This window comes from Mauremys reevesii, linkage group 9, assembly GCF_016161935.1.
Source record: "Mauremys reevesii isolate NIE-2019 linkage group 9, ASM1616193v1, whole genome shotgun sequence".
NCBI classification, from domain to species: domain Eukaryota; kingdom Metazoa; phylum Chordata; order Testudines; family Geoemydidae; genus Mauremys; species Mauremys reevesii.
In genome coordinates, this window is record NC_052631.1 from 71,052,474 (window position 1) to 71,066,069 (window position 13,596).

Sequence of the window (13,596 nt, forward strand, 5' to 3'; positions counted from 1 at the left end):
CCCAAGTCCCTGCCCCAACCCTGAGCCCTTTCCTGTACCCAAACTACCTCCTGGAACCTGCACCCCCTCCTGCACCCCAACTCCCTGCCCCAGCCCTGAGCCCCATCCCGCACCCAAACTTCCTCCCAGAGCCTGCACCCCGCACCGCAATCTCCTGCCCCAGCCCAAAGCCACCTCCCACCCTCCAAACCCCTCAGCTCCACGCCCCCATCCCAGAGCCACCTCCTGCACCCCAAACCCCTCATCCCAGGCCCACCTCAGAGCCCTCACCCTACACCTCTGTCCTAGCCTGGTGAAAATGAGCAAGGAAGTGAGGGTGGGGGAGATCAAGCGATAGAGAGAGGGGGGATGGAGGGAGCAGGGGTGTGGCCTCAGAGAAGGGCAGGGCTTGTGGAAGGGGCGGGGCAAAGGGTGGGGCAAAGATGGTTAGTTTTGTACAATTAGAAAATTGGCAACCCTACTTTTCAATGATTCAGCTAAGTCCCTGCCAGTGCTGTCCTTAGCAAGTGAAACTGCCTCCTCCAGTGGATGTAACAAAGAGGAGCATCTCACATACTTTTTCCTTTGCTTTTCCCTTTTGTCCAATATGCATAACTTTCTATGAATCCAATTCAAATCAACCAAGTGATACATTTAAGATGTCTTATTCTAGAATCACCTTTCTAATATCTCCTTCAGATAGTAAAACATTTGGATTTAGAACAACTTGAACATATAGGGCCAGATTTTGCCAACCGTACTCATGCTGAATAGTCCTTACTCTACAAAAAATCCCAGTGATTTCAAAGATACTCATTGTGGAGAGAGATAATAAGACTGGTTGCAGAGAAAGTTGTGGGCGAGTAAAGGTATGAGCATTTGCCTCATAGTGTTTTATCTGCAAAAAGTTTGAGCATGCATTTCAAAATAACAAACACTACTCGACAGCGCACTATAACAAGATATTTCTGCCATCCCAAATCTTCTTCCCAAACAAGGTTGTGACCTTGTAACTAACTCCGAGCAGACAGTCCCCTTTGCTTGCATGGAGCCCCACTGACTTCAGTTGCAGGATCAGGACCAAGGTCCTTTAGCTGTGCACAGCTGTGAGATAGTTACTTTCAATTAAACAATTAGAACAAGACTACATAATACTTTTAGATTCTACCTATTTCCCTTGAAATGTTTCTTATGGATGAATTAACTTGAGACTCGAGTCCTGCTTCTTCACAAATAGGAGTGTAAGAACCTTCACCTATCTACAAACATGAGTGTGTTCTGAAGTCCAACAAAATGAAAACTATCCACTTATATAAACGTATACAAGAAAGTCCCGTTAACACAAAGAGAAGTATTCCAGTTAGGTCTTGAATGTTGGCAAACTCCCCAAACACAGAGTGATTACAAGGCAGCACTCAGTGATAACTATGTACATCTCTAGAAAGCATTTCACCATGCAGTGTCATGGTTCCATTTCTACTAGTTAAGAGGTTGTTTGACAAACTGAATGACCTTTACCCCAGATATTTAACATTTGCTTTGTTGGTATTTAAGTAGCTTGTAACATTGATTATGTGCTTCAATTATTAGTACTTGGTAACATTCACCTTGGCAAATAACCAGTGTTTTTTGTTATTTTGCTTAAATCAATTCCCAACCAGATGGTTTGTAGAAATAGGAGACAATGCATTTTTCCTCACAGAAGCGGCATACTTGCAAGTAGGCATATACTTTCACATTTGAGTAAACAGGTATCACATGGTAACTTCTCTTATCATGAAATATGGGCAGGGAGGGGGAGGTCAAAGGAAATGAGGCATTGAATGACCATCACCTGCCTCAGATATTTCTGTCAGTGGTTATTTGGCTTACCTGAGTCAGAGGTGTCTCAGTGCCTGACTGAGACCTGAACTTGTCATAAGTGAGGGGTTATTTTTAAACACAGAAGTGGTTTGGTGATGCAGTTGGGATGGTGGGGGGGAGAGAGTCTCTCTCTCTCTCTCTCTCTCTCTCTCAGTCCATGGATCCCAATAAGTGGACGGGAAGAATATTTATTGTGGGAGTCGTTCAATCCCATAATTATGTCAACATGACTACCTGCCTGCAGCTTATCTGCAATTACCTGCTTCAGATCAGACTGAAGTTTTTGTGCTGACTGGACAATCAAAACAACAGGTAACCCCCTTGAGGTGAGGTCCCTGATGTATATCTGGGGCTAGACTGGAGCAATCAGCTCAAGAACAAAATCTAATATCATATTCTAGAAACAAACATAGAACTAAAGTAAAGTTATCCAGCCCAGTAAAGGGTGCCCTCCCTTGACCTAAGAATGATGAAATATCTGATGAGGATACAGGCTAAAATTCAACTGCCTGTTTCAGTGAGATAGCAGCTTCATGCGAAAAGTCAAACCTCATTTCTTTGACAGCATCATTCAACTCTCATTCACAAAATAAAGTGTTACTTGCTGAATAGGCTGCAGCATTTATCCACACCTATCATAAAGCTGAAATGGTTCAAAACCCTGGTTCAAAGGTAGTAGAAATATTGTATCTACCATTGCAAAATTCCTCACTTTACAAAAAAGCTCCAAAGGTGACAGCAAACTTACTAAATATGAAAAATCCACTATTTAGATAGTGATTTCACTATCTAAATTTAAATTTTATACATACATGTGCATATTTATACAATAAGTAGAGCTGGTTGAAATTGTTTTAGCAAAACTGGAACCATATCAGTGTCAACAAAATTGTCATCAGGAAGCTTTCACAGAGAGAGAGAGACAGAGACACCCTCTGTAACCTAGTGGTTAAGCCACTGTCCTGAGATGTGGGAGACACAGGTCCAAGTCCCTGCTTTTCCACATGTGGAGTGCTCTGGGATGCAAAACTATGCCCTGAAGAGCTGCCTCAGGGAGGGTAAAGACTTCAATCTGTGCCAGTACCATAATCACTGCGCTACAGAGAGTTTGTCTCTCTCTCCCATTTTGCAGGTGCTCATTTTTGTTCTGATATGAAAGAGATAGATATAGACACATGTAAACTTACATGCTAGATAATATATTATATATACTACATATTGTGTTGCATGTGGATATACACATACCACATCTAATAGCAACTTTTCCACCCCACTAGAAGATGATTAACTATTCTTGAACGTTCCCTGGGTAAGTAATTAATCCTTTGGTAGGAAAGACAGAAAACAGAGCTGAGCTACTCAAGAGAAGTGGTTCTTAACCTATTTACCATTGTGGGCCACATCCAATACTCCCTCTAGGGCCCTGAGGATGTCACATGGGCCACAGCTGTGTACTGTTTGGGCCGCAAGCGGCCCACGGGCCACAGGTTGAGAACCGCTGCTCTAGAGTATACGGTCTTGGGAGAGGTGTTCTTTCTTAGAGATCACTAAAACATTTACAATATTTCACTTGTGGTAAAGTGGATTTAATAATTTCTCTCCCTAATCTCTGTCAAAACAATCTGTGTGTGTGTGTGTGTGTCCGTGTATTTTATAGTAGAGATTTATAGATCGATAGCAGAATTTAAAAATAGTTCTTCTCCAAAGGGTATTCAAGTAGTCTTCAAACAGAATTTATTTTAGAAGTAGATAAATAAGACATAAAAGGAACAGTGCTTGTAATTCAGTTTGAAAGCAAAAAAATATATTTAAAAAAATCTTTGTTAAAAATATATTTTACAAATAATACTTAAGACCAGGATGTATCATAAATATATGCAACATGATAACAGAAAACATTGAAATGCATAAGAAAATGAGACCTGCATTACAGTCTATGTTAAAAAAAATATTTTACATCACATACCAGCTTAGTTTTTGACAATAACCTATTATACATTAGTAGTCCTCCGCTTAATGAAATTCAGGACTACAACCAATTCCCTCCAAGCCGAATAACTTCTTTGTTATGACAGAGAACTTACAAGTAGCTGTCACACAAGATGCATTTTACATGCCATGTGTGATCTCTAATATTAGCTTTCCCTTATTTGCACTGATGTTGTAGCTGTATTGGTCCCAGGATATTAGAAAACAAGTTGGGTGAGATAATGTATTTTATTGGACTAACTTCTGTTGGTGAAAAAGTCAAGCTTTTGTGCTTACACAGAGCTCTTCAGAAGATGATGACAACCTGAAAAAGGTGAAGACCCGAAGAAGAGCTGTATAAGCATGAAAGCTTTTCTTTCACCAACAGAAGTTGGTCCAATAAAAGATATTACCTCTCCCTCCCTTTCTTTATTGTTATTCACTTGAAATCAGGGTAAACAACAAGAAATCTGTTTGAGATTATGAATGGTACTAAACTTTGGTAGACATGTATTCACATATAATCCAGGCATCGATAACATGCCAGAGGAAGCAGAAGAACAATATCTGAGGGCCATCTTTGGCTATTTGTGTTGTAGGGCTAAAATCAGTAAAGCTTACCTACTCTGTTATTGGTTTCCTGAACCAGCTGAAAGGATATTTCTAGTATCCCTTCTATACACAAACACAACTCCCAGCAATGGCAACAGGAGTGGCATATACACTGAACACAGATACACATTTCATGAGGTTTGTTGAGATTATGGTGATTAATAATAAAATCTAAATTCTGAAGTTTCAGTATAGCCAAGTTTCAAACTAAAATAAGTATGTGATGGCTATTGCAAAAGAAAATATGTTTAGTCTTCCATTTAAAAAGCAGCATTTGTATGATTTACTATATTTTCACTTGTTCAAAACTTTTGTCTTCATTGACTATGGGCTCTATTCAGCAGGAAGCAGCACTTCTATTGGTGAATGTAACACAGGAATCACACTGATTTTGGCTCAGCAATCATATAAGCCTAGCTCTGATTCAGGACACAAATCCTCATTAAAAGTTCAAAAAGTACTTATCTGCAGAATATTTTTCTCTGGATTTGCACTCCAATTATCCTTCGCCTCTCTAAGGTCAGTATAGAACTAAACTGACTGTACATATTTAGAAAGTGGCCATCGATGAAGATGAGACCTTAGTGAGAATGTACCATGATACTACTTATGGGGAAAGAGCTCTCAGAACAAGTCTTCTGCCAGTCTGCCAAGGAGGGGTTTTTTTGTTTTTGTTTTTTAACTAATTCATAGATGTAAGAAAACAAAAATTAAAATGCACAACTATGAAGAACAGAAGGGACTGTCTCATTAAAAAAAAGTGATCAGGTATAGGACTTGAACAAAATTCTTTAAAAGTTCTGTTTTCCTTGTGCATTAGCTACATCATCTGTTTTGATGGATTTGGCCCTGACTCACCTGAGGAATGAAGTAGGCATAAAGAGAGACTTAGGCACAAACTTTAGTGGGAGTTAAGAGCCTAAATACCATTCACTGAGGATCTGGGCTTTATCTCCTAACCTAACTTTTCCACCTACAGATGAGTTACTGGCTTGAAGAAAAAAAAAATCCTGCTGAACCTTCTCCAAATCTCTAAATCTAGCCTTTTTAAAGTTATAAAATCATGTTTTTCCCTCCCATTTACACTTTATAACTGGCACCATAACCAGGAAAAAAGTAGCTCTTGAAAATTTTCCAACTGGGAGCAAAAGTGGAAGTGCCAGGAATTGAATGAGAAAGCTTGTTCTCACAATATTTCCAACTCATTATTTCCAAGACTCGAAGTTAACTTTTGGGTGCTTATCCTAATCAAACCTGAACATTTCACCTTTGAGTTTTATCTATGGATCGTCTACAGCCTCAGTACCCACAGAAGTCATCCAAAAAAGTATTCTGAAACCTGGCTGAGTTCCTGCTGAACTGCACTAGTGGGTACGGAAGCCAGTTCTTCAAACCATAGAAGACTTTGGGTGTTTCCTTTTATTAACAACCCACGTTATGTGGTATTTAGGCAAAAAGTAGTTATAGGAAAAGGTGCTGATAACATTTGTTAGACCAAACTCTCTCACTGAGACTCAATGTCATCCATAATAGTACATTAAATATAAAGACTTCCCTCCATATCTCTACATTGTAAAATGCAGGCAACAAGCCAAAAGAACTGGCTAAATTGTGGTGCGGAAGGAAAACTCAATAAATACCATTACTGTTGAAACTTGTTGCTCATTTAACCTGCAGAATTAGTACAGCAAAGGGAGTATGAATACGAATGGTGAAACTGTCTTGTAAATAAATCATCTTCTTCCCAGGAAAAAGATTTCATTATAACAAATGAAATATTCTTCTACAACAGTCATCTCTATGCTTATGCAATACAATATGCTAAATTACAATACATAATTCATTATTAATAAAATTTATTATATTTTACAGACCAGATAGCCAAATAACAATTTTTTTTTAAAAAGAGCCAGATAGCAAATGTGAAGGGAACGTCATTGTAGACATTCTGAAGTCCGAGAACTGAGGCAATGGAAACATTTACGTACAAGCCTGTTTTAAATACTTTTACATCAAACATACAGTAGCATGTGAGAATTCCATTTGGTAGTCTAACTGATGAATCATTAATAAATTTTTCCATTTAAAGAAAATTACACATTGTATACAGCTGAGTTAAAAATCAAAGACTATACCCCATTTTATTCTAGTAAACTAATGTCATATGAGTCTTCATATAAGTGCAGAAAACAGGGTTCTTTATACTCCTTCTGCTTCCTAAGAATTTTTGTATTTTATATAAAACACTAATATTGTTAAATGATGCACACACCCTTTTAAGCATTATTGCCTAAAATATGATACAATAGATATACAGGAACCAATAACCAAGTGGCAACTGAAGGCATTAGGCAAATTTTATTTGCTAAATCAGATGTGCTAAACAACAAATTATAATGTAAAGCAATTTAACTTTAGAAAAATAAATGTTAACCAAAAATAGTAAAATAACCCCAAACAAGAACAACAACAAAAGCCTGCACTTTTTTCATTGTGCTGGCTAAAGATGCAATAATTTTTAGGTGTAATCAAATTTAAGGTATTTTCTACTTTATCACTCTAAGAGCAAACCTTTTTATTTTATTTTTAAAAGTACTTGAAAAGATTAAGAATATGGCACCCAGTATACAGAAGTTATCAAGATTTCAGCAAGCATAAGGTAAAATAATGTTTAGTTAAAAAGTTAAGTGAACACTTGCCAGTAATTTAAAAGGTGAATGCTTACTATAGTAGTTTTGTGAATAAGTAAGCAGGAAGTAGTTATTTTCCCACTATTCCTATTGAGCCCATAAAAATAAACAGCAATGATTTGATCATTTGTAGTTATGATCCATAGCAGCAATATCAGTATTAAAAATCTTGTGGAAATAACTATAAATAATAATTAATTCACAACATGGCTTATGGTGATACAAGTAAAGTGATAACATGTACTTGATTTTAAAAAATGCAGGGAGTATAAAGAACTTTACATTCTCTTTCTTTTTTAATGTATGCATAAAATTTATTGCTCCCTTTTTCAATATATATAGACATTAAAAACACAACTAATTTTTTCAACACAAATAAATAATGACAAAGGTCCTGGAACAAGAATGTGTTTACAAGCAACATAAGAAAAACAATAGATTTATCTTATCATAACCATCATTCACACAGACTGATGGGTCAAATTACGTTTTTTTTTCTTTGCAAAACAACATTATAGATCACTATAGCACAACGAACTAAAGTCTCTTTGTCTTTCTTTCTTTAAAAAAAAAAAATCTTGCCCTGGATACCTTTCAGTAGGGCAGCTTGAACAGTTCAGCGCCACTTCCAAACCCCTCTGGAGATCAGACGATAAAATTCTTCGGCAATCAGAGACAGGACAAAGGGCTTTCTCGTGCTATTTCCATGTTTTCATGTTTGCTGGCTTAACATCATTGTGTACACGTACGACTTCAGTACATAACATCAGATGCGATGACGTTCAGAGCTGGCAAACAGAGAAACAGCATGAGAAAAGCCCTTTCCTGCATCATTTCCTGTATCCCGTATACCATAAAAGTTTGCCTGTCAAATTTCAACTAAGTCAATACCTCTGTGTTCTGTGGGGTACTCCAAGTGTTGAAGTGTACTTCCACAACAATTTTTGACTAAAGGATTATATATATATATACATATACATGTGCACACATGTTTGTGTGTGCATACATACAAACACCAAATTTGAGAACAGAAGTCAGAGGAATAGTAGGCATACTAAGTAGTAGTACATTATCAGTCGTCCCATTAATTTATATAATCAGAGCAAAAACTGAGTCCCTAGCTGCCTCTACTAAAATGTATCTAGAAGAAGAAGAGCACAACATGAGCAAAAGCATGTAATTGTGTTTGACGGGGTTTCAGCAGACACTTGACATGCTTCCAGGCCACAGTTCACAAGAATGTAAAACTTTGCTCCAAAAAGTCACTTTGCTCCAATACTGGCACCACCAATCAAGTGTATCAGCATTAGCAAAAGTCGGGGAAGTGAATGGCTGATCAGATCAACTGTCTCAATAGGCAAGAAAATGCTATCGGGAAACAAGCTCACCAAGATAACACCAGCCAGTGGTCAAGACATTGCCGTAGGCCGCCCATCACTATCAGTGATTGTCAAAAATTCTGCGAGAGAATAAGGGATGAAATAAATGGGAGAAATCACAGTAAAACAAAAATCAGACCTCACTGATGATTAAAGTCATATTATGAACTATGATTATGAAACAAATCAAAGTGATGTCATGAGCAGAAGAGAGTAACATGGCACATTCTCAACAGCTATGCTTTCTGAATGTATTGAGTGAAATGTGATAAATTTCAGACTAAAGTGAGGTTTTTGCTATCATTCAAAATTTCTAATTTTCTCAATAAAATCTGATTGTTTCAGTTTCCTGGTTCCCTTCCTTTTTTCCAATTCCCCCAATCTTTCTTTATTTTTCTGCCTAGGGGGTAGGGAGGAAGGGAGAAAATGAAAAACCCAAACTGAAATTTTTCTGTCCAATTTTCCATTTTCACTTTTAATTGAAAAACTGAAACATTTTCCCAAGAAATAAAAAAAGATTTTCTAAATTTCCCATGGACAAAAATTACTTCTTTTGACCAGCCTTACTTCAGTAGAACTTCTTATGTACATTAGTGAGAGATTCAGAATGTGCTTTAAGCTTCAAGCGCAGAACATCTCAAGATGTTCACAACTGCTCCTTAACTGCACATATGTGGTAGTACACTTCAATTGGACCAGGGTTACCAGTGATGATGTTCAAGCCAGAAAGGGAACAAAATAACAAGAATAATTAGAAATACCATAGCAAATACTTACAAATAAGCAAAACTTTTTGAAGGCCGTAAGCTAACATCCAACCACGAGGTTCAGAAACAAACGTTCCCCGGGGACAAATGATCTCATAATTGCCTGTGATAGGTGTTTCCTGAACTTTCTCTTAAGTATCTGATACTGGTTACGGTCTGTGACAAGATACCAGGCTAAACAGACCACAGCATGGGATTGCAGAGCTATTAGTATGTGAGTGGGGGAGAGGACCGTGCTTTTACTTGTAAACTAAGCTAACGTGGTTCTCAGAATAATTAAGAAATAAATATCGCACCCCACAATATCATTTTCACAGTCACATTTAGAAACATAGCCACACTGAGCCAAATTCACCACTGGTGTGAGTGCAAGTGCACTGAAGCCACCAGGAGTGAGCATGGCACTAAGTCCAACAAAGGCAGTTTATTTACAAAGTGTCTAGCTCCCATTTTATTTATTTTTATTCAGTGGGAGTAGAATGTCTAACTCCCTTAGGCCTCTTTGAAGATCTCAGCTAGTGTCCCCAAATACTAAGTGTTAGTGAAAAACATCTGTGCCATTCCTATTGTCCTTCATATCTGTGAGTGTACATGCTGATGAAAACTATCTGACTGATAGCCCTGGTAACTGAAGGCTTCTATAAATATAACTGCTACACTGCTGGCAGTGGTAGTGCACATTTCCCACACTGCTCAGCCAACATGGCTCAATCCTGACTTGGAGCCAGACAGGAGTTTAGTCTCCATGCCTGCTCAGTCCCTGATTTCCATGCTCAGGTTAGTAACAACAGTAGTGACAATTCTGGTGGAGGCACTTGTTTGTTTCTCTACGGTTGTGGACATTGGTCCAGCGGGAACAAGAAGCACTAAACCAGGGGTCCCCAACGCGGTGCCCGTGGGTGCCATTGCGCCCGCAGGGGCATCTAAATGCACCCGCATCCTGGCCAGCAGTGGAGCATCCGCCGAAATGCCGCCGAATTTCTGCGGCGTTTCGGCGGCGACGCCTCTCGATGACGTCACTTGTCGGTGGCAAGTGGAGTCACCGAGAGGCGTCGCCACTGAAACACCACAGAAATTCGGTGGCATTTCGGTGGATGCTCTTCCGCCACCACAGTCCTTCGTCTGGCACCTGCCAGACGAAAAGGTTGGGAACCACTGCACTAAACTCATCTCGCATACTGTAGGCCACTGCAGACCCACATGATATTTATGACTATGATCGCTAAAAATGTGGATTAAATTTGAACCAGATCACCCTATGTATTAATCTGAATCTATGTAAACACTAAGTTTACTTGACTATTTCTGTTTAAAAACATCTGCTGGAAATCAATCCTTTTTTTTATGAAAATACACCTGATGTTATTAACCTAACTCCCTCACTGAGCTGCTCTCATGCTCAGTTGTGCTTTCCTTTGCTTTCTGAGGGCAGACGAGGTAATATTTGTTCTAATTTCTACATCTCAGAGTAAGGAGTGATGTTAGAAAAAATCACAGGACCCTAATATAATCACTGCATGTCCTTCAGGAAATGCCATCCACCTGCCTCAACAGGTCAGGGAACTTGATGGGACTCCCAGTGAAGGGGGACCGTCCCAGCAGCAAGGGAGGGAGACACTCACTAAGGGACACTAGATAGGCCCTCCTGCTGGGAGTCTCTGGCCAGCTGATGGGAAGCGGTGTTGATTGACCAGCATTCCTCGGCTCCCAGGATTTAACCTGGGGGGGGGGGTAGGGGGGCATGTGGAGCCTCTTTTGGACAAGAACATCTACAGGAATGTGAAAAGGACAAGGAGAGGAAGTATAGTACAGGAAAAGATTGCAAAGTTTTAAAGAAGTCTTTTGGCATATTGTCTCTTTGGCCTCAGTTTTCAAATATGGCATTTACTTTACAGCACCCGGTTCTACAGTTGTGCACTCTTCATATATGTAAGTTGATGTCCAGATATCCATTTGAGGTACCTGCTTTTTAAGCAAATGTTTGGTCACCCAACTTAGAAAATTGTGCTCCACGTCAATACATAAACCATATGCCAACTCATATTGCCTCTTTCTCCCTATGTTTATTCACTACCTATTGTGAGTATAGAATGACAAATGCGGAGAGAGATGGGATACATGTGCAACCTTATCAGGGTATTGTATTGAAAGTCTTACCCTACTCCCACTAAGCTTAATGGCAAAAGTCCTATTGACTTAAAACCTGATCCTTCTGCTGATGAAGTTTGCTCTATAGCAAACAAATATATCCCCGCCCCCCGACATGACTAGCAAAGTTGGCTAATAAAAAGTCGATGACTTGGAAGACACTCAATGTCACCTCTATTTTACGAGTCCCTGATTGTCCTAACCTGGAAAACAGTGCATTATTACTAAGCCCTGGTCTACACTACGAGTTTAGGTTGAATTTAGCAGCATTAGATCGATTTAACCCTGCACCCGTCCACACAACAAAACCGTTATTTTCTACTTAAAGGGCTGTTAAAATCGATTTCGGTACTCCTTCTCCAACGAGGGGATTAGCACTGAAATTAACCTTGCCGGGTCCAATTTGGGGTAGTGTGGTCGCAATTCAACGTATTGGCCTCCGGGAGCTATCCCAGAGTGCTCCATTGTGACCGCTCTGGACAGCGCTCTCAACTCTGATGCACTGGCCAGGTAGATAGGAAAAGGCCCGTGAACTTTTGAATCTCATTTCCTGTTTGGCCAGCAGGCGATCATCAGCATGCTGATCATCTCATCAGCAGAGGTGACCATGATGGAGTCCCAGAATCACAAAAGAGCTCCAGCATGGATCAAACGGGAGGTATGGGATCTGATTGCTGCATGGGGAGACGAATCCGTGCTATCAGAACTCCGTTCCAAAAGACGAAATGCCCAAACATTTGAAAAAATCTCAAAGGGCATGAAGGACAGAGGCTATAACAGGGACCCGCAGCAGTGCCGCGTGAAACTTAAGGAGCTGAGGCAAGCCTACCAAAAAAACAGAGAGGCAAATGGCCACTCCGGGTCAGAGCTCCAGACATGCCACTTCTATGATGAGCTGCATGCCATTGTAGGTGATACAGCCACCATTACCCCACCCCTGTGCTTTGACTCCATCAATGGAGTAGTATGCAACAGGGATGCGAGCTTTGGGGATGAGGAAGATGATGATGAGGAGGTTGAAGATAGCTCACAGCAAGGAAGCGGAGAAACCGTTTTCCCCGACAGCCAGGAACTGTTTCTCACCCTGGACCTGGAGTCAGTACCCCCCGACTGGACCTGGAGTCAGTACCCCCTGAACCCACCCAAGGCTGCCTCCCGGACCTGCCAGGCGGAGAAGGGACCTCTGGTGAGTGTACCTTTGTAAATATTATACATGGTTTAAAAGCGAGCATGTTTAATGATTAATTTGCCCTGGCATTCACGGCCAATACAGCTACTGGAAAAGTCTATTAACGTCGCTGGGGATGGAGCAGGAATCCTCCAGGGACATCTCCATAAAGCTCTCCTGGATGTCCTCCCAAAGCCTTTGCAAAAGGTTTCTGGGGAGGGCAGCCTTATTCCGTCCTCCATGGTAGGACACTTTACCATGCCAGGCCAGTCGCACGTAGTCTGGAATCATTGCATAACAAAGTATGGCAGCAAGCACCGGGACCATACGCTGGCATTCAAACAGTATCCATTCTTTATCTCTCTGTGTTATCCTCAGCAGAGTGATATCATTCCTGGTCACCTGGTTGAAATAGGGTGATTTTATTAAGGGGACATTCAGAGGTGCCCATTCCTGCTGGGCTGTTTGCCTGTGGCTGAACAGAAATGTTCCTCACTTTTAGCCACGCGGTTGGGGGAGGGGTGAAGCGATCATCCCAGAGAATTGGGTGTGTGGGGGGGGAGGTTAGTTGGGTTTGTGCTGAATGTTAACCCAAAAACCGCAGCCCCTCCTTCTTTTAAATGGCCAATCCATTTTAAATGGCCAACCCAACGGCTGCTTGGTATGGGAAATGAGGGCGCTGCTGTTTGAAACCATTCCCACATGTTATGAAGGTTAAAGAAGCCAAAAGACTGTGTCTTACCATAGCTGCCTGCAAGCCAAATTCTGTTGCCCAGCCCTGCATGAAAGATCTCTCTCAAACCAGCATACCCTCAATAAGAGGCAAAATGCGACCTTGTACCGAAAGCTCATGTGCTATGTAATGTTAACAGCAAGGTTTACCGTGAAAAGAGTCTACCCATTGTTCTCTAAAATGTCTACCCATTGTTACTACCACTCTCCCTTTTTTTCCTTCACCAGCTACAAATGTTTCAATGCTCACAGTATCTTCTTCCCAGAGGATAGCGAAGATTAGAAGGCCA

At 40.4% G+C, this 13,596-nt stretch overlaps 1 protein-coding gene across 15 annotated transcripts in view; it reads right to left on the reverse strand.

Annotated features, from left to right (window-relative positions):
* PCDH11X (protocadherin 11 X-linked) overlaps positions 1-13,596 on the reverse strand; it is a 1,093,295-nt gene that overhangs the window by 877,989 nt on the left and 201,710 nt on the right. The window contains exons 6-7 of one of the 15 annotated variants that reach the window (XR_005584516.1): positions 8,501-8,571; positions 3,726-7,900 (exon numbers count right to left, since the gene is read on the reverse strand). The exons of 13 other annotated variants lie outside the window; for them this stretch is intronic. Coding sequence is in view for 1 of the 2 variants with exons in the window: in XM_039487744.1 (XP_039343678.1) it covers positions 7,895-7,900 (6 nt within the window). In the remaining variant the exon portion in view is untranslated. Of the gene's footprint in view, positions 1-3,725; positions 7,901-8,500; positions 8,572-13,596 lie in introns of those variants that run through there. One more of the 15 variants, XM_039487744.1, reaches the window with a different exon arrangement.